Genomic DNA, 19579 nt, shown 5'->3' with positions numbered 1-19579 from the left:
GTAAAACAAAACAAAGCAAAATCTGAAAAATTAGTTAAATAACACAAGGACAAAGTACTTTTTTGTTTGTATTGTTTGGGTTTTTACCAAAATCTAGTTCAATTCCATGTCAACAGCTCCTTTAGAAATATTATTCCCAGGAAAAAACATAACATGTTCAATACTTATTTCCCCTGCTGTATATTACTGTTACACCATCTATTGTTAATACACTTCCATAACCTCTAATTCTTTTGTTTCCATCAGAGCGCAGAACGAGAGAACCTGAAACAGCAGACGCTTCTCTCCCTCCAGTGACCCCAATGAGCACCAAGAAGTGTCCAGTCACCATAGAGGATGTGCGTGTGAGAGAAACACTTGGTCCAGATACAGGCATATCATTGAATTGTGGATCTGCAAATGAGCGCCCATCCCCCGCTGGCTCCAGTCGACCAGGCAGTGCCAAACCCGTCCACACAGGGACCCATGTAGCACCAGGCCACATGGAGACCACCCCAACCCCTAAACCGAGACCCAGTACTACAGGTGCCCACAAAAATGCATCACAGGACACACCACAACACAATGAGACGCAGACAATGTCCAAAGGAAGCAAGCCCGTATCAGAACACAAACCTACAGGAAGCCAGCCTTCCAACATCACTTCTGTCACACGGCAAAAAGAGAAACGGCCAGAAAGGGAGACGCACAGAGAAAAGGATAAAAGATCAAGGACTGAGGGAGATAAACAGACTGTTAGAGAGAAACAGAAAGGTACAGGGATTGAGAGAGACAATGAGAGATTGACGGGCAGGACGAGAAAAAAACAAGCGGAGAAAGAGAAGGAAAAGAGGAGAGACGGCATCTGTAGTAAAAGCCAGGCTGCTGTTGTGATACAGAGAGCATGGAGAAGGTATTGATGTCTCTTTACTACAAGAAGTACTTCATTCTGAAAAGCTTCAAGAGTTTTGTATAATCATATACTTTTGTGTGATGACATTTAAACTGTGTTGGAGAGTTGACGCTGGAAATTAGTCTAGGCTACATTAGAAATGTTTACTATTTCATCAGGAAGAATTCTGCTCAGTGGTTAGCACAATTGCCTCACAGCAAGAAGGTCACTGGTTCGAGTCCCAGCTGGGTCAGTTGGCATTTCTGTGTGGAGTTTGCATGTACTCCCAGTGTTTGCGTGGATTTCCTCCAAACTACAAAGAAATGTGCTATAAGTGAATTGGACAAACTAAAATTGGTCGTAGTGTATGAGTGTGTGTGAATGAGAGAGCTGCATTGCAGCCGGAAGGGGATCCGCTGCGTAAAACATATGCCAGAAAAGTTGGTGGTTCATTCCACTGTGGTGACCTCTGATAAATCAGAGACTAAGTCGCAGGAAAATGCATGAATGAATTCAGAATAATTTTGTCTGATAACCTGATATACTGATGACCGATAATCAGAGCCAGACAGAATCTGTGGACAATTTTTTAAATTTCTGCACAGAATTTTGAAAAAACAAACAAAAAAATCTGTGGATTTATGCAGAATGATTTTGTACGTGTACTAACCGAAATCTTACAACATGGTTCAACTTTTATTTAAACTTTACAATGCAAATGTAATCAGATCCGCTTGTTTGGTTATCTAATCAAGTCTCTCATATAATATACAGTATCTACTAAAAAAGTTCCCCAGTGATGGGTTGAAGGGCATCCGCTGTGTAAAACATATGCTGGAGAAGTTGGCAGTTCATTCTGCTGTGGCAACCCCAGATTAATAAAGAGACTAAGCCAAAAAGGATTGAATGAATGAATGAATAAATAAAATATAAACGTTTTGACATTAGTTAATAATATTACTGAAATTAATATAAAAACTGAATATCTAGTAAAATGTTATTCACTGTCATCATGGCAAAGATAAAATAAATCAGTTATTATTAACATGTTATTTATTAACATGTTGTGCAGATACAAGATCATATACAGTTGAAGTCAGAATTATTAGCCCCCCTTTGATTTTTATTTCTTTCTTTTCCCAAATGTTGTTTAACAGAGCAAGGAAATGTTCACAGTATGTCCGATAATATTTTTTCTTCTGGAGAAAGTCTTATTTGCTTTATTTCAGCAAGAATAAAAGCAGTTTTTAATTTTTTTAAATCCATTTTAAGGTCAAAATTATTAGCCCCTTTAAGCAATTTTTACCGATTGTCTACAGAACAAACAGTCATTATACAATAATTTGCCTAATTGCTCTATCCTGCCTTGTTACCCCTGATTAACCTAGTTAAGACTTTAAATGTCACTTTAATCTGTATAGAACTGTCTTGAAAAATATCTAGTCAAATATTATTTACTGTCATCATGGCAAAGATAAAATAAATCAGTTATTAAAAATGAGTTATTAAAACTATTATGTTTAGAAATGTGCTGAAACCGAAATTGGGGAAAAAAATAAACAGGGGGGCTAATAATTCAGAGGGGCTAATAATTCTGACTTCAACTGTACACACCAAAATAAATAACACGCTGTTCTGCTTTTTCACAACCAAGAACTTATGATAAAAAATGTAGTTATGAAATAACACCGTAAATATAAAAAATAAATAAAAAAGTCTTTATTCCTCTGCTTCAAGATCAATAGTATCAATGTAATTCAACAAAGGTTTCCATGTTTTGTAGAAAAAAATGTTAAAGACCCTCTTAATGAAGGTCTTAAACACACAAAAAAACTTCTTTTATTGAGTTAAATTTGAAAAAGTCTCACAAAATAATAATTATTACAAAAATAATTTTAATAATAATAATTGGGCCCAGAATTGTTTTATTTCGGTGCATCCCTAGTTTCAAGAACAGTACCTTATTTTTAAACAAGTCATTGGCTCTGTGGTGTGGTTATCATAGTAAAAGCAGAATACTTCACTTCAAATATTAGCTTTGTGACTTTATTTTTATTCATAATAAATCATTCTTTACACAAACCAATTATTTGGTGCATATAAACGATACATAGCTGCTGTGTCTACTTGGTCTCTCAAATCTTTCCAAGGCCTCATTTATTTTAAATGACAAAATTTCATTTCAAAGTTCCTTGTGAACAAATCAACAATAAATTAAATCCAATTGCTCATCATTCACAAAGTTTTTGCTCCATTTTCCCCTCCAAATCAGCACAGAAAAAGCAAGACTCCCTCAGCGCCTGCTCATATGTTGCCCACATGTTGCTGGTTTGAGTTGTGGCATGGCTTTGTGCCCACCAGCACATCAACACCTCCAAGGGGAGGTCACCAAAACAGGCCCCTTATTTATTATGTGTGTGTGTGTGTGTGTGTGTGTGTGTGTGTGTGTGTGCGTGCGTGTGTGTGTGTGTGTGTGTGTGTGTGTGTGTGTGTGTGTGTGTAATGGAGGTCTACGAATGCATTTCTTTAATGACTTTGCTATAATAATGGGGTTCAGAGCACATTCTTGAAGTCCTTTTATGAACAGTAATGTGGTCTGCTCGTTTGATATTATATCTATAATATGCCGTTACAGAATTTGCCTGTGTGTATGCGCTTGTGAACATGTTGTTTGCCCATTTAGGTCCTGTGTTCGGGGTCGTATTCGCAAGGTATTGTGCAGGCCGTTGAAAGGGGTGGAGTCTGCTGAAGTCACAGCCCTGTTGATTCAGCTGTTGTGGGAGTGGCCTGTCTTACATGACCACACCCACCGTAAGCCATCTGACATTCAGGCTCCTCCTACCAGGAGCGCAGGGAAAAAGTGCTCCGTGCTGCAGAATATCTATGGTAAGTGATCTTTCTCAGGAATGTCAAATTAGTATCAATGTTGTATTATTCATGTAAGGTTTTTATTATTAAAAGACAGAAAATGTTCCTTTACAAACTCTATTATAAATAAAATATATAAACATATGGATATTAGTTAATAATATTACTGAAATAATGTATAAAAAAATGAATACAAAATATATACATTTACACAAGTAAATAAATAGACTAAAGGGTGGGCTAAAAAACGTTTTGTTTTTTATGATTAAAAAGAGTTGCTAAAAGTTGATCTCAATTCAGCCAGTAGGTGGCAACAATGAACTGTTAAAGATGTATTTGTCGCTGAATTATTCTTATTTTTTTTTAATTAACGCATGAATGATATATACACAACAATGCTAGGGGTGTACATAACTGAAAAAAGAGGCTTCTGACTAAATTTACCATGGTAGATATGAAACTTGGTGAATATAGTCAAAGGATTGATAACATAAGCTTCATTTTCCAACTTCTTATCATAGTTTAAAAACAAAAGATTCAATTCATACTGTAAAAAAAGTGACATCACTTTAACATTGGATCATTCATTTTAAGAGATTCATTCGAAAAGACTGATATTACTATTGCATTGCAGCAATGTACTTAAAAATGTCTTGCAAAAAAAAAAAGATTGACATACATATGATAATGTTGCCCGTTCACACAAATATATGAAATGCTGTCTAAATGTACACCAGGCCAGTAGTTGCCAATTTCACTTTGTAAAAACAATTAAAGTAAAAAAACATGTATGGACACATAGACGTTGTTTTCTTTGTCAAGTACTCACGCATTCCTATAGACTAAACTAATAATACGGCATGACACCACAATTTTCATAAATTCACATTTGTGTTGTTTGCATAGAAACGATAACAGTAACATTTTCAAAAACATGCACTTTAAAACCAAATGTAAATAATGGCCATTGTGCAGAAAAGTACTTTTTTTTTTACATTTCATGAAGCATTATTAAAAAAAACTATTTTAGCATCATGGTTTCAATAAAATGATGCAGCATTGAACTGTTTTCAGTATTGATAATATTATAATTTCTGAAAGATCATGTTTATTTTTCAAAGTGTTTTAGTTTTTCATGTGTTTTACTGTATTTTTGATCATGAAATTTTAGCCTTGAACTCAAAGAATTCAACTTTTAAATGTTCAATATACAGTTAAAGTCAGAATTATTAGCTCTCCTAAATAATTAGCCCCCCTGTATAACGGAACAAAGATTTTTGTTCTGTTAAACACATTTCTAATCATAATATTTTAAAAAACTAATTTCTAATAACTGATTTCTTTTCTCTTTGCAATGATGATAGTAAATAATATTTTGCTAGATTTTTTTAAGATACTAGTATTCAGCTTAAACAGGGTATCCGCGGGGTCTTAAAATGTCTTAAATCTCAAAAACTAAAATTTAGACCTTCAAAAGTTTTCAATCTACTCAAATATTGTGTTGTAGGTCTTAAATCTTTTTAAAACAAGGATTAATTTTCCTTTGTTCATGTATTGCTGCCCAATTTGGCCAAAACCCATACAATCACCAACAGTCCATCTCAATAAAACGAATGAGTTTTCATTTAAAACTTTATTTTTCAACTTTATTTGCTGTGATATTTGAATTATTTTCCTGATCTGTATTTTTTATGATTCAATTACTATTATTATTATTATTACCACAGCAGAATGAACCACCAACTTGTCCAGCACATGTTTTATGCATCGGATGGCCTTCCAGTCACAACCCAACACTGGGAAACACCCACACACTCACATATACTACGGCCGTTTTAGCTTACTCAATTCACCTGTACCGCATGTTTTTGGACTGTGGGGGAAACCCACGTGAACATGGGGAGAACATGCAAACTTCACACAGAAACCAACTGACCCAGCCGGAGCTTGAACCAGTGATCTTCTTACTGTAACGTGATTGTGCTACCCACTGCGCCACCGTGCTGCCCATTATTCATTATTATTATTATTACTATTAATATTGTATTATTAAATGTATTCAAGTATAGTCATTTTTTATAGGGCAAGTGAAAATCTTTTCCAACTGGGATATTGGGAAAAAAATCCTTATTGTTTAGCTCTGGTCAAGTCTAAAATTTCATTCATAATGGTCTTAAAAATGTCTTAAAGTCTTAAATTTAACTTGATGAAACCTGCAGAAACCCTGTTAAATTGCTATTTAAAGGCTTAACTAGGTTAATTAGGCAACTTAGGGTAATTAGGCAAGTCATTGTATAACGCTGGCTTGTTCTGTAGACAATCTAAAAATATATATTGGGGGCTAATAATATTGACCTTAAAATGTTTTTTTTTTTTTTTAAATCAAAACTGCTTTTATTCTAGCCGAAATAAAACAACTAAGATTTCTCCAGAAGAAAAAATATTATAGGACATACTGTGAAAATTTCCTGGCTCTGTTAAATATCATTTGTGAAATATTTGAAAAAGAAAATAAATCATAGGAGGGCTAATAATTTCGACTTCAATTGTATATTATCTACACAATTTACGAGTTACTAATCCAAAACATGTATTACCTTATTTTTTTAGTCAAAAAGTAACAGATACCTAAACTACGGCATGATTTGATTTATAACTCGTGTCTGCAACACAATCTGTCAGGTAACTTTCACTTTAAAGTAGGCCAAGCATCGCTAATAAGATCATTACAGAGGGGTGTTATGTTTTTCTGTGACGTTCCAGCTCCCTCCTTTCATATCACTTGATAAGGTGGAGTTTCGACCCAGTTAACGCAACTGACCTTCAGCAGACATGAACAGGTGATGATGGCTGAGCGCGTCCACATACACACACGGACACTTGTTCCCCTCGCCGCTCCTCTCTGACAGTCAGAACGCTTTGAAAAGTTCATTGCTGTCAGAGGGAATGTCGAGCTGTCTCCTCTCGCAGACCTCCCTCGCCCCGTCCCATCTCAAACATACACACACACGCATACCTGCACGTTTGAGCCCCAACTGTCTGAATCAGAATGAACTGCTCCAGTATCAGTTGTGACGTATTGATTCAATAAAGTAGGAAATGTGCATGTGGCCACGTTTAAAGCAATAAACACCTGCTGTTTTATTTGGTCTAGGTGCTGCCCCATCCAAAAGAGGGATCTCTCTACGGGCGGCAGCTCTCAAAACACAGAGCCAGAGTCAGAGCCAAGTACTGCTGGATCTGTCACTCAGAGCACACAAACAGCGTGAGTAATTGAGTTCATAGTCACTGGTCGGGTTCTTTGGTGTAGTATGTTTGTAAAAATTATACAGCTATGAAGAAAAATTAAGAGATCACTTGATAATTCACAGGATTTTTTAAATTCATAGTTGTTTGGCTGATTGTAATCATGCTATTCTGACCAACTTTTATTGAAATCTTAAGTTTGGAAGAAACATTGTTAGCCCTTTATCGGCGAAAGCAATAACAATGTTACTCAAACCTTCATAATCTAAAAGTCCCGCAAAGTTTGTATATACACTCAGGTCCATAAATATTGGGACATCGACACAATTCTTATGTTTTTGGCTCTATACACCCACCCCATGGATTTGAAATGAAATGAATGACTGTCAGCTTTAATTGGAGGGCATTTGCATCAAAATCGGGTCAACGGTGTAGGAATTACAACAGTTTGCATATGTGCCTCCCACTTGTTAAGGGACCAAAAGTAATGGTACAATTGGCAATTGAAGAGGCAATTCAACAACTTAATTACAGAGAGAGAAAGAGAGAATATAGTGCTTTATTGTTTAATGAAAAATACATTAAAATTATAGTATTGGGTGGCACAGTGGGTAGCACTGTTGCCTCACAGCAAGAAGGTCGCTGGTTCTAGCCTTGGCTGGGTCAGTTGGCATTTCTGTGTGGAGTTTGCTCTGGTTTCCCCCAGAGTCCAAAGACATACGGTATAGGTGTGTTGGGTAAGTTAAATTGTCCATAGTGAATGAGTGTGTATGGGTACATATGCTGAATAAGTTGGTGGTTCATTCCGCTGTGGCGACCCCTGATCAATAAAGGGACTAAGCCAAAAAAAATGAATGAATCAATGATAGTATTGAAAAAAAATGCAATAACATTTAACTGTTTTCAACTTATTGTATTTTATCAATGTCATTTAATCTATTTAAGGTAAAGATTTCACTTCAGTTTTTAATGTCATGTGATCTTTCAGAAATTATTCTCTTACATCTTTTTGAGAAAAGATGTGCTGCTTAATATTTTTTTGCAAACCCTAATAAATGACCATTGATGAGTTTGGTGCAAGATAAAATAATATAGATATTTTTTATTATATATTATTTTATAATATTTAATATTAATTTAATACAATTTAAGAATTATAATAAGGTAACAAAAGTATTCTGCTTTAAATAAATGCTGTTTTTTAAAGATTTCTAATTCTGATAAACAAGGACTACACAAAAAAATATTAAGCAGCAGAAACATTGGTTTGAGCTGGAATAGTTTATCAACTCTTTAATTAAAAATAGTGGCACAGTGGGTAGCGCTGTCGCCTCATAGCAAGAAAGTCGCTGGTTTGAGCCACGGCTGGGTCAGTTGGCATATCTGTGTGGAGTTTGCATGTTCTCCCCGTGTTCGTGTGGGTTTCTTCCAGATGCTCTGGTTTCCCCCAGTCCAAAGACATAGGCTATAGGTGAATTGGGTAAACTAAGTTGACCGTAGTGCATGTGTGTAAATGAGAGTGTATGGGTGTTTCCCAGTGATGGGTTGCAGCTGGAAGGGCATCCGTTGCTTTAATGCCAAATTTATGCTGGATAAGTTGGCAGTTCTTTCCGCTGTGATGACCCCTGAATAATTAAGGGACTAAGCCGAAAGGAAAATAAATGAATGAATGAATGAATGAATGAACAAAAGCAAAAATGGCTGACTGCAGCCTACACTAACCTACTATTTTTATTATTCAGTGCCAAGGTGGTGCAAAACAGTCAAGAATATCAGCTTGGAAAAAAAAGCAGATAAATATTGTGAAAAATAAGCACATAAATATGAATACACAGTATTTAATTTCAAGATCATTCCAAGTAACTAAATGCGCCTGAGTTTCAGCGGTCATCTGGGAATGACAGACCATCGGATGTCATGATTGACCAATCAGAATCAAGTATTCCAGAGAGCCATGTAATAATGTTAATTGATAACAACTGAGATGCAAATCAGCATGTAAACTCTATTAGTGCATGTCCACTTTTCAGCCACACTGGTTCAAGAAATATTTTTCCCACACAGCGACTTTTTTTTTAATGTATTAATTTTGTTATAAACCATGAACGAAACCAATCTGCGGCTATTAAGTGAATCACAACATTAAAAACAGCACAAATAGATGAAAATATGCCTTGGTGAACTTTAAATTATTTCAAACCTCTGAATAATTTTGTGTGCTTCAATACATGTTTATTAAGACAAATGAATGTTTTAAATGTGCATAAATATGGTTTATGAGGACACTTCATCATGTGTCCCTGGAACCCAAAGGGCTTCAAACTCATACTAAACAGTGCTATTTGAAATTCAAGTTGCTTCTATTGGTTATGTTTAGCTGGAGGATTAGGTTTAGAGGACAGAATATACACGTTTGACATGTATAAAAATCATTACACCTATGGAGTCCCTGTAAACCACATATTTAAATATACTCGTGTTGTTTTCTTCACAGTGAGCGCCGTGGAGTGTGTGAATCTGGTGGATTCTGTCAGTCAGGCCAAGCAATACTCTTACCATCTACGGCCATCCAGTGCTGCCAGTCAAAGCGGCCCGAACCGAACAAAAAAATGACACAAAATGGACACCGTGTGTGTATTTCTGCAGGAACTGAACCTGGAATAATCTGCACTTTTACACTAAAGCGTGAGGTACAGTATCGTCTGCGTTTACATGTCAAATCTGCAGCATCACCTCGATTATTGCAGAGGTTAGAGGTTAAAACCACAAACACAACAAATGTATTAGATAACCTTTCATTCTGTCGACAACAGGTCATATACCTGTCGTAAGGGTGACATACGCCTTACGTAACAAGACCACCTGCATGGGAGACCACTGAGTGCTCATGTGGACAGTAAAAGACGGCGCTCTGAAACATACTCCTATTTTCAGCCTGTTGCTAATGATGTCAGATGTCTGTTATATTCTTGTACTCCATTGTTGTCTTTTTTACTGAGAAGTTATTATTGTTTTATCTGGATCTATAAACCAGTGTATTCTTTGTATTATATTAATGTGTTATTTTTAAATATATTTTGTAAAAATGAAAATACCTCAGTTTATGAGTGAAAAGGGAAGGATTCTGCTGCCGTTGTTGCAGGTAGTTGGTTACTAGGTTACCAATACTACTATCAGCCACTCTAACAACTTGATGGAAACGTGTGTAATTCCCATTTGGGATTTTTTTTATTTTGCAAACTTTGAAAACATTGGATTCACATTAGGATGGAAACCTGGATATACCAGCAGAAACAGTGGCAAACTGAAAAAGATCTAAGTTTGAATCAATCATACATTTTAAACTGAAGAAAGAAAGAAAAACATCCAGTCATTTGATTATCACAAGTTTATTTTCTTCATTTTGTACAAAATGACCGGACTGGAAAAGAAAGGAGAAGAAAGGCTGAAAAGCTCTGAATACCGTGATGGTGGATAGCGGCTAATAGATGTCCCTTATGCCCATGTTTGCCCGATGAGTAGACATCGTCACACTGTAGCAGTAGAGGAGGTCAGTCAGCCACTGCTCACGGCTCTCCCCACCACAGAAATGCTGCAAAAACACAACATTGGATTCGATAGTAAAGGGGCTATATGCAAGAATTTCAATGATAGAACTAATCGTTTGATTGCAAATAAGTAAAAAGCTTGTAACAAATATTCAAGCCCCTGAAAAGTTTTGTGGGTGTTAAAAATCTTTTTGCCATTGTTGTCTATAAGTTAGTGTGTTCCAAACGTTATTAGTAAAAGACTAAACTACATGTTTTAAGAAGATATATTACTCCGGACCAAAAATGTTTAGCTTTAGCTTTTTAGCAATAGCCAAAAATACATTCTATGGGTCAAAATGATGGATTTTTTCTACTATACTATATAAAGATCATGTTCCATGAAAATTTTGTAAAATTTCCTACTGTAAATATCCCAAAACACAATTTTTGATTAGTAATATGCATTTCTAAGCACTTCATTTGGATAAATTTAAGAGTGATTTCCTCAGTATTTAGATTTTTTGGAAATTAAGGGGGGCGCACACCAGACGTGCTGCAGACACTTCTTTCTATGAGGGTATGCAAACCATCGCCACCATTCAGCGTCTTCTTGAGTTGCTTAGTAAAGTATAGACAACTATTTAAAGACTGGACACACCAAAACGTGCCGCATCTGGTTTGCAACCAGATTTTTAAAAAATAGTTGTATCTTGGCCAAATATTGTCCTAACAAACCATCCATCAATGAAAAGCTTATTTAATCAATAATATGATGTTTAAATCTCAATTTTAACTAAATTGACACTTGACTGACTGGTCCAGGGTCACACATAAGCATTAGAATGCAGTTTGTCATCTAAGCTAATATGAATTATGGAATAACTGACGTCATGTTCAGCAATAATGTCAAATAAAACACTGCAGCATTTGCACTAAACACAAACACATAATATTGGCTAATTTAAAAAGGGGAGGAGCAACACAAATGCCCCACCCTGCCTTCATGTTTCAGTTGAAAATACATCACTCATCAAAGGTGCACTTTTCAAGGCACCTCTAAGTTTTTGACTCTTCTAAAGCAAGAAAATTCCACGCGCTAGCAGATTTTTAAGAATCATGCTAAGTAAACATACCTGTTTATTTAAAGCAATACTAAAATGTGCATTCTGTGTCGCAATGTCTGTCTTTTTTTGGTCTGTTTAACTCTGCCCACTGCTAGTTTAAACCACTTGTATTTCAGGACCCCACGTTGCCTTGGCAAAAACACTGCATATTTCATTCCAGTCATGAAGCCTGCCTCAACCTATGCGGTTGAAATAGCAACCTCCAAAATAAGACGCAGATTCAAAATTATGAAAATCCAAATTAGTAAACAATATAAACATCACAAACGTAAACATTAGCTGAGCAGCATGAATTGTAAGGCTCAGTTGTCAGGCATGCTCACTCCTATTGGTGTTGTCAATCTGGCAACCTGTGTCGAGTTGTCATCAGAGAGGTTATCAAAACCCTCTCCAACATTTTGAATTTGGACTGCAATACCTATGCCAACCACAAGGTGTAACTCCTACATACTGCAGCTTTAAAAAACAGTCAGTGGCTGTGTGTGTGCATGTACCGTTAAGTCCTGTATGATGTGCTGTAGGAAACTGGCATTGGCCATCATGTGGTTGCGTAGTTGAGTGTGTTGTAGAAGTAAGGAGAGGATCTGTGCCAACACGGGCAGCTCGTCGTCACACAGGTCACACACACGGAAAGACTGCAGGACGAGTCGCAGGAGCCTCGGGACTGAGCTTAACGCGGCGAAACACGCCTCCCACACGGCATCCCTGAAACACACACACAGAGACATCTGGGGCCTGTTTCAATAAGGAGGATTAACCAACTCAGAGTTTAAACTTGAACTCTGAGTTGATTTACCAAGAGATTAAAAACTCTAGTTTTCGGTTTGAGAATAGCGGATCTGAGTTAGGTCACTTAACTTCGAGTAGACCAATTTAGAGTTAAGCGCGCACACCGTAACTAAAAAAAGGCATTATCAATGGAGCGCAGATATTACGAGTCACTGGCAACATCTTAAAAAAAGAGATCACCGTTTCTGTCTCCAGCTGAACTTAATGTGCTCGTGCAGAGTTATAGCAAATATGAGCATATATTTAAAAAAGCAACACCACTGCAGTAGTGAAACAGAGAGAGTTAGCATGGGAAAACAGCTGCTCAAGTTAATACGTAATTTTACATTTAAAGTATTTAAATATTTAAGTATAATAAAATATGTAATGTCATGTGTGACGTTTATAAACTTTTTACACACGTTCACACTTTTACACACGTTGATCAGTTTTAATAGATTTAAATGTGCACTTGTGTGTGTGTGTGTGTGTCTGCCTTTTTTATTGATCAAGTGATGGAGGTTGATATGACATTTATGAATGTAAGCAGAACTAAACAATAGTTTTTAGAAAGAATAATAATAATAATAATCCCAATAATCTAGTTACAGTACATGTCCCTGTTGAAGGTCAGTGAATTTAAGGTAATTATTTATTAAAAAAGGACAAGCCATTCTCGTACGTGACTTTGTTCTTTGTGTGACTGAAATGTAGGCAGTAGCCATGTCTTCCTCCAAATATATTAATGAAATTTATGTGCAAAACTGGAATAACGCCTAAAAGATGTGCGAATAAAGCAGCACTTCCATCCAACGAGTCAAAGAGAACAAAATCATCACTTCCTGACTAAACGGGCACCAAATATCAACAGTAAAAACAGAATTTACTGTGGTAGAAGAAGCTCCGTCAATCTTTTCTTTATTTAATAACCGTACTTGCGCCTCAGAAGACAATGCTGACACACAATGAATGCGTGGGGGCGTTTAAAGCCATGAGACGCGGAGAACAGATGCTCTTGACACCCTCCAGACGCTCTGGAGGTCATTAATAATATTATAATAATAAGGACAGCAATCATTTACACATAGTGAAACACTGTTGATTGGTATCGGTGCGTGGTATCGGCATTTCATGTACAATACAAGTATGAGTATTTTAACCAAGTATTGACCGAACACTGGGATTGGTGCATCCCTACTTATTGCTGAGGTTATTAAAAATCATTGATTGGTGATACAGACGTTATAGGATTACCAAAATAAGTACCCTTCTTTTCAAATGCGTTGATCCTTTCTTTATGTTAATGCACTAATGGACTTCCCCCAGAACTGTTTACAACTTCTCTTGCTGGATCATCAAGCAGTCATTGTGTGTATAAGTGTTACAGTATGCAAATATTGACCTCTTGCGGGCGCTCTGCTCCAGCTGTAGCAACAGACTGAGCATGCTCAGACAACAGTCAGACAGGAAGTGGAGGAGTGTGTCGCTGGGCAGGAAGTTGACATCCAATAAGCGAGGAACACACCTCAGAAGAGCCACACACACACAGTCTGGCACCACCACGAGTCCAGCCTGTAGAAACAGCCAGAGTGTCACAGCAAACATTATCTAAAACACGCACACATACACTCAAGAAACACACTCACCAGATTATTAATGATGGCATTCTGGATCACATCGAAACACTGCGCTCGAGAGCCTAGAGTGTCCAGACAGTGACAGACCACCTGAATAAAACAAACAAAGTGTATTAATCTTCAAAAACTGATTCACTGTGGTGGCGCAGTGGGTAGTGCTGTCGCCTCACAGCAAGAAGGTCGCTGGTTTGAGACTCGGCTGGGTCAGTTGGCATTTCTGTGTGGAGTTTGCATGTTCTCCCCGTGTTCGCGTGGGTTTCCTCCAGGTGCTCCGGTTCCCCCCACAAGTCCAAAGACATGCGGTACAGGTGAATTGGGTAAGCTAAATTGTCCGTAGTGTATGTGTTTGAATGAGTGTGTGGCTGTTGACCCAGTATTGGGTTGGGGCTAGAAGGGCATACGCTGCGTAAAACATATGCTGGAGAAATAGGTGGTTCATTCTGCTGTGGCGACCCCTGATTAATAAAGGGACTAAACCAAAAAGAAAATGAATGACTGATTAATGAATGATTACCTGTGTTAAAGAGACAGTTCACTCAAACAATGAACATTCTGTCATCATTTACTCACCCACTACTCGTTTCAAACCTACTTGAGTTTCTTTCTTCTGTTGAACACAAAGGAGGAGAAACTGAAGAATGTTCAGAAAAAAAAAACAGCCTTTGACTTCAATAGTATTTTGTTCAACAGAAGGAAAACCTTCGTAAATTTAGAACCGCTCGAGTGTGAATAAATGGCAAGGAAATTTTCATTTTGGGTGAACTAACATTAAGTCTCCACACACAGACAGCAGTTACGGTTTTCCACAAAGGCAGTTTTCCATAAAATCTTGCTTCAAACCGACACCCAGAGCTCTAAACAAAAGGTAAAGTGGTTTGTAAGTACTGTAGCGCTAAAGACTGCTGGATTTATTTAAAACAATTCATTCATTCATCTTTCTTCAACTTGGTCTCTATTTTAGAGGTTGCCACAGTGGAATGAACTGCCAACTATTCCAGCATACGTGTTATGCAGCAGATGCCCTTCCGGCCGCAACACAGTATTGGGAAACACCCACACACACACTCATTCACTACAAACAATTTAGTTCATTCAATTCATCTATAGTGCATGTCTTTGGACTGTGGGCGAAACCAGAGCACCCGGGAGAAACCCATGCTAATACGGGAAGAACATGCAAACTCCACGCAGAAATGTCGACTGGTACAGCCGTGACTTGAACCAGTGACCTTCTTGGTGTGAGGTGACAGTGCTAACCACAGAGCCGCCCCCATTTACCACATTCTCATGGCAATTCTTTCTAATTTAGCAGCTAATTCGTATGAATTTTTTAAATTTTCTTACAATAATATATAACATTATTTCTCTGATGTGTGTAGCATTCACGTAGATAAACAGCACAGTGACAGACAAGAATGAAGCAGATCTCCCTTGCTACTACAAAAACTTTCCCAACTGTTATTTGATATATTTGATGAGGAGTTAATTCGAGCCTTTCTGCAGCGATGAGTCACACACAAACACACACACACACACACACACATGCGCACATGTTTAGCTTTTTCACAATAAACCTAATTTAAGTCCACAAACTGGGATTAAAATGTCGTTTTTAATAATTGTAATGACATGCGGCTGTGGTGATGAATTTTGTAGGAATTTTACTGTATTTATTACAAACATGCACTGTTTTAAAAACATTTAAAACTTGTAAAACTCATTGTTGAGGTGCAGATGATCCCAGAGATCTGAACAGATCCTTTAATCGCAGTTGCTTTACACACCTCCTGTCTTGTTGATATGATTATACGCGTTACCATATATGGCCATCAATCAATTTGGTGGGCGGGGAAACCGCACTTCTGCATCACGTTGCCGTTGGCCTCAAAATGTGACTCCAATATGACTGTGGACACACTATACCTATACTCTTCTGTCCAAAGAGCTTACAAAAGTGGATTTTCATTTCATTGGTGCCCTTTAATTAAAAAAATAAATAAAAAGGAAGTCCGATCGGAGTTATTTCTGAGATAGAAAAAAATGTGACCAGTCTTTCAGCTTTCGGTCTCAGTCTACAAAGAACCACTGAATTATACATCACAACATCTTAACATCTGACACATTCACACACACATACAGACATGGTTTAGGTCAGACAAAAATAAATCCCCAGACAAAAGAGAGGTCCACAGAGAAAAAAAGAACCCGCACACACCTACAGTGACGGGCTCAAAGGGTTGTACTCTGTCATAATGCGAGTTGACATGGGACAGATTAGCAACACACTGCCACTCTGAACTGATATTTTATGAGCACAAACAATAAATAAGAGTGTGAGGAATCTAATAGTGCTAATAGCATTAGGGCAGATTGGATTAAGCAGATGAAGGCGGAGCGGAATGTCATTCAGAGCAGGTTATTATCAGACATTAATCAGACTAACAGCGTTAAGAACACATTACACATGCTGCACATTACAGACGCCTGATTGCCAATAAAGGAATGGACCCCCAGCAGCCACACACACACACACCAAACTTAATTTGATGCTAATTGTCATGCTATATATCTGAGAAAGGGTGAGAATTTTCTTTAAGAGTATGATGTGAAATCCCAGTAGAATTGAAGTATACTTTTAGCACATTTTTACGTTTTAGCAACATATATTCAGAAAGAAAATAAAGTGCTGCGAAAAACCTGTTTAACATATTCCTGGTTTTGCAAACATGGCATTTAAAACATAAGATAATTCTACTGATTAAAAAAGAAAGTATTTTATGTTCAAAGCCTGCCTTTATTTTTCATAAATACGGTAAAAAAATATTTGAAATATTACCATTTAAAATCCATGCTTTGTTCATATTTTACAAAATCTTAGTCGAAACAAATGAATTGTAAGCAGCTCCAGTTGTCTGTCATATTATGCATCAAAAATCATTATAATATGATAACAGTGATTTGCTTCATAAAAAATTCTTATTTCTACAAATAAAATAAAAAACAGCACGAAACTCTACCCTTTAAAAATCTGTATGTGTGTTTAATTAACAACAAATACACATAGATGTTAAAATTAAAATTGAGTTTTTGTAAAATACAATAATTAATTGATTCTGTAAACGGCTGATGAAATTTTATATATATATATATATATATATATATATATATATATATATATATATATATATATATATATATATATATATATATATATATATATATATATATATCTATAGATAAGTATGTGTATATACGTGTGTGTGTGTGTGTGTATGTGTATATATATATATATATATATATATATATATATATATATATATATATATATATATATATATATATATAGTCATATTATATAGTCATTCTATATATTCAAATTATATAGTCATGTATTATACATCAAGCTCAAAAATATATCAAGCCCTAAATTATTCATACCCCTGGCAATTTTTTTATTTTATCAGTATTTAATCAGAAAGTTGAGATTTTAAATCTCTTTTACAAGAAAGACCTGGCCAAGGTAACAGCCATACAGTAAATTTGAAAATACATAAACACCACATAACAACATTTCATCAGTCCTCTCAACATAAACAATTACATGCTTCCAATACCACTCTCTTAATAATGCCTTTAAATTTACAGAAAGATACAGTTGTATTAAGTTTCAAATCTTTTTGCAAATTATTCCATGCCCAAGGTGCACAATACGTAAATGCAGTTTTTCCCACTCTGTACAAACACGGGGTATTAAAAAGAAAACACTTGGAAGAGCGTAGCTCTAATTCCCAGAACTAAGACAAAGAAGAGTATAAAGATAAGCTGGAAGCTGTTCCAACCGAGGTATGCAGATGAGCATCTCTGAACGCACAACACGTCCAACCTTGAAGCGGATGGGCTACAGCAGCAGAAGACCACACCGGGTGCCACTCCTGTCAGCTAAGAACAGGAAACTGAGACTATAATTCGCACAGGCTCACCAAAATTGGACAATAGAACATTTGAAAAAACGTTGCCTGGTCTGATGAGTCTTGATTTCTACTGCCACATTCAAATGGTAGGGTCAGAATTTGGTGTCAACATGAACCATGGATCCATCCTGCCTTTTATCAACCGTTCAGGCTGGTGGTGGTGTAATGCTGTGGGGGATATTTTCTTGGCACACTTTAGGCCCGTTAGTACCAATTGAGCATCATGGCAAGGCCACAGCCTACCCGAGTATTGTTGCTGACCATGTCCATCCCTTTATGACCACAGTGTACCCATCTTCTGATGGCTACTTCCAGTAGGATAACACGCCATGTTATAAAGCGCAAATAATCTCAGACTGGTTTCTTGAACATGACAATGAGTTCACTGTACTCAAAAGGCCTCCAACGTCACCAGATCCCAATCCTATAGATTGAGATGTGGTGGAACAGGACAATCGCATCATGGATGTGCAGCCGACAAATCTGCAGGAACTGCATGATGCTGTCATGTCACTATAGACCAAAATCTCTGAGGAATATTTACAGTACGTTGTTGAATATTTTTTTTCTTATGATTTCATATTCATTTTTATACAACACAATACCAATGATTTAACTTCAGAAATGTTACGAAAAAAGAGGAATAACCTCTGACTTTCGATCACAACAACTGTAAAGAGCTGTTATTTTGACCATTTGTCAGAGGTATCCAGTACTTTTAAAATATCATTAACACCTCAGTTATTTCAAAAAGGTTGAAAGAGCAATTAACTCGTACCAAAAGTTTCTATCTAAATGTGTTATTGCGAGGTGATTTCTCATTGTTAACTAAAATTTTTAATTAAGCAGGTATGAAGTGATTGAGACAGCGTGTCCTGCGCTTGTGTATGTGATGAGAGAATCGGGCTCTTTTCCTCATTAAGGCCCATTATTCTCCATCAGCTTCACCTGCTGGCATCATCTCCGCCGTCACTCCTCATTAGCGTATCAACAGAGATGCCAACCGTCCCTCGCCACCTTTACTGTCTGATTGACTTGGACACAAAAAATGAAAGTCCAGAGAAAATTGCATAGAGGAATTAGCAGTGTGTGTGTGCAGTAAAGTGAGAGTCAGAGCCTGGCCTGAGGGTGTGGTTTTGTTGGGTTTTAATTTCCGTGTAAAATGTCAGGTGGTGATGGTGTCCGCTGGCTGGCATTAGCATTTGCTTTAGCCAGGAGCGCTCTGATAACCAGCTCTTATTGAAATATGGAGACACCTACACCAGTGCGATACGATAAACCTTCGCCCGCTCGAGCAACTGGCCTTGAGACTTCAGGGGATACTAAAAAAAAAGAAAAACACATGCACTTGTGCCTGGAATTACAACCCGAGTGGCCCTGCGCTGATTCAAGTGGATGTCTGATACTCGGTGGAAGTTGATAATCACACAACTCCGGACATCACTAAACACTGCTTCCTGTTTCTTATACGGGAACCTTGAAGTGGCATTTTCAGAAATCAGTCATAAAAATTAAATGTAAAAACTTAATACTTTTTTTTGCACACAAGTAAATGTGCATCCAA

General features: G+C 36.9%; 2 protein-coding genes across 4 annotated transcripts in view; one reads left to right on the top strand and one right to left on the bottom strand.

Annotated features, from left to right (window-relative positions):
• Nucleotides 1-10044, top strand: part of invs (inversin) — a 52624-nt gene extending 42580 nt beyond the window's left edge. The window contains exons 14-17 of one of the 2 annotated variants that reach the window (XM_056475991.1): nucleotides 247-892; nucleotides 3555-3757; nucleotides 6894-7004; nucleotides 9480-10044. In XM_056475991.1, coding sequence (XP_056331966.1) covers nucleotides 247-892; nucleotides 3555-3757; nucleotides 6894-7004; nucleotides 9480-9598 — 1079 coding nt within the window. In that variant the 3' untranslated portion in view covers nucleotides 9599-10044. The remainder of the gene's footprint in view (nucleotides 1-246; nucleotides 893-3554; nucleotides 3758-6893; nucleotides 7005-9479) is intronic. The other variant, XM_056475990.1, reaches the window with a different exon arrangement.
• A 314-nt stretch (nucleotides 10045-10358) lies between these two features.
• tex10 (testis expressed 10) overlaps nucleotides 10359-19579 on the bottom strand; it is a 33780-nt gene continuing 24559 nt past the window's right edge. For both annotated transcript variants that reach the window (XM_056475681.1, XM_056475682.1), the window contains exons 13-16: nucleotides 14054-14134; nucleotides 13810-13979; nucleotides 12134-12344; nucleotides 10359-10577 (exon numbers count right to left, since the gene is read on the bottom strand). In XM_056475681.1, the coding sequence (XP_056331656.1) occupies nucleotides 10467-10577; nucleotides 12134-12344; nucleotides 13810-13979; nucleotides 14054-14134 (573 nt within the window). In that variant the 3' untranslated portion in view covers nucleotides 10359-10466. The remainder of the gene's footprint in view (nucleotides 10578-12133; nucleotides 12345-13809; nucleotides 13980-14053; nucleotides 14135-19579) is intronic.

This window comes from Danio aesculapii, chromosome 16, assembly GCF_903798145.1.
Source record: "Danio aesculapii chromosome 16, fDanAes4.1, whole genome shotgun sequence".
Classification (NCBI taxonomy): domain Eukaryota; kingdom Metazoa; phylum Chordata; class Actinopteri; order Cypriniformes; family Danionidae; genus Danio; species Danio aesculapii.
Note: the sequence above shows the minus strand (reverse complement) of the source record. Positions and strands in the feature narration are given on the sequence as shown.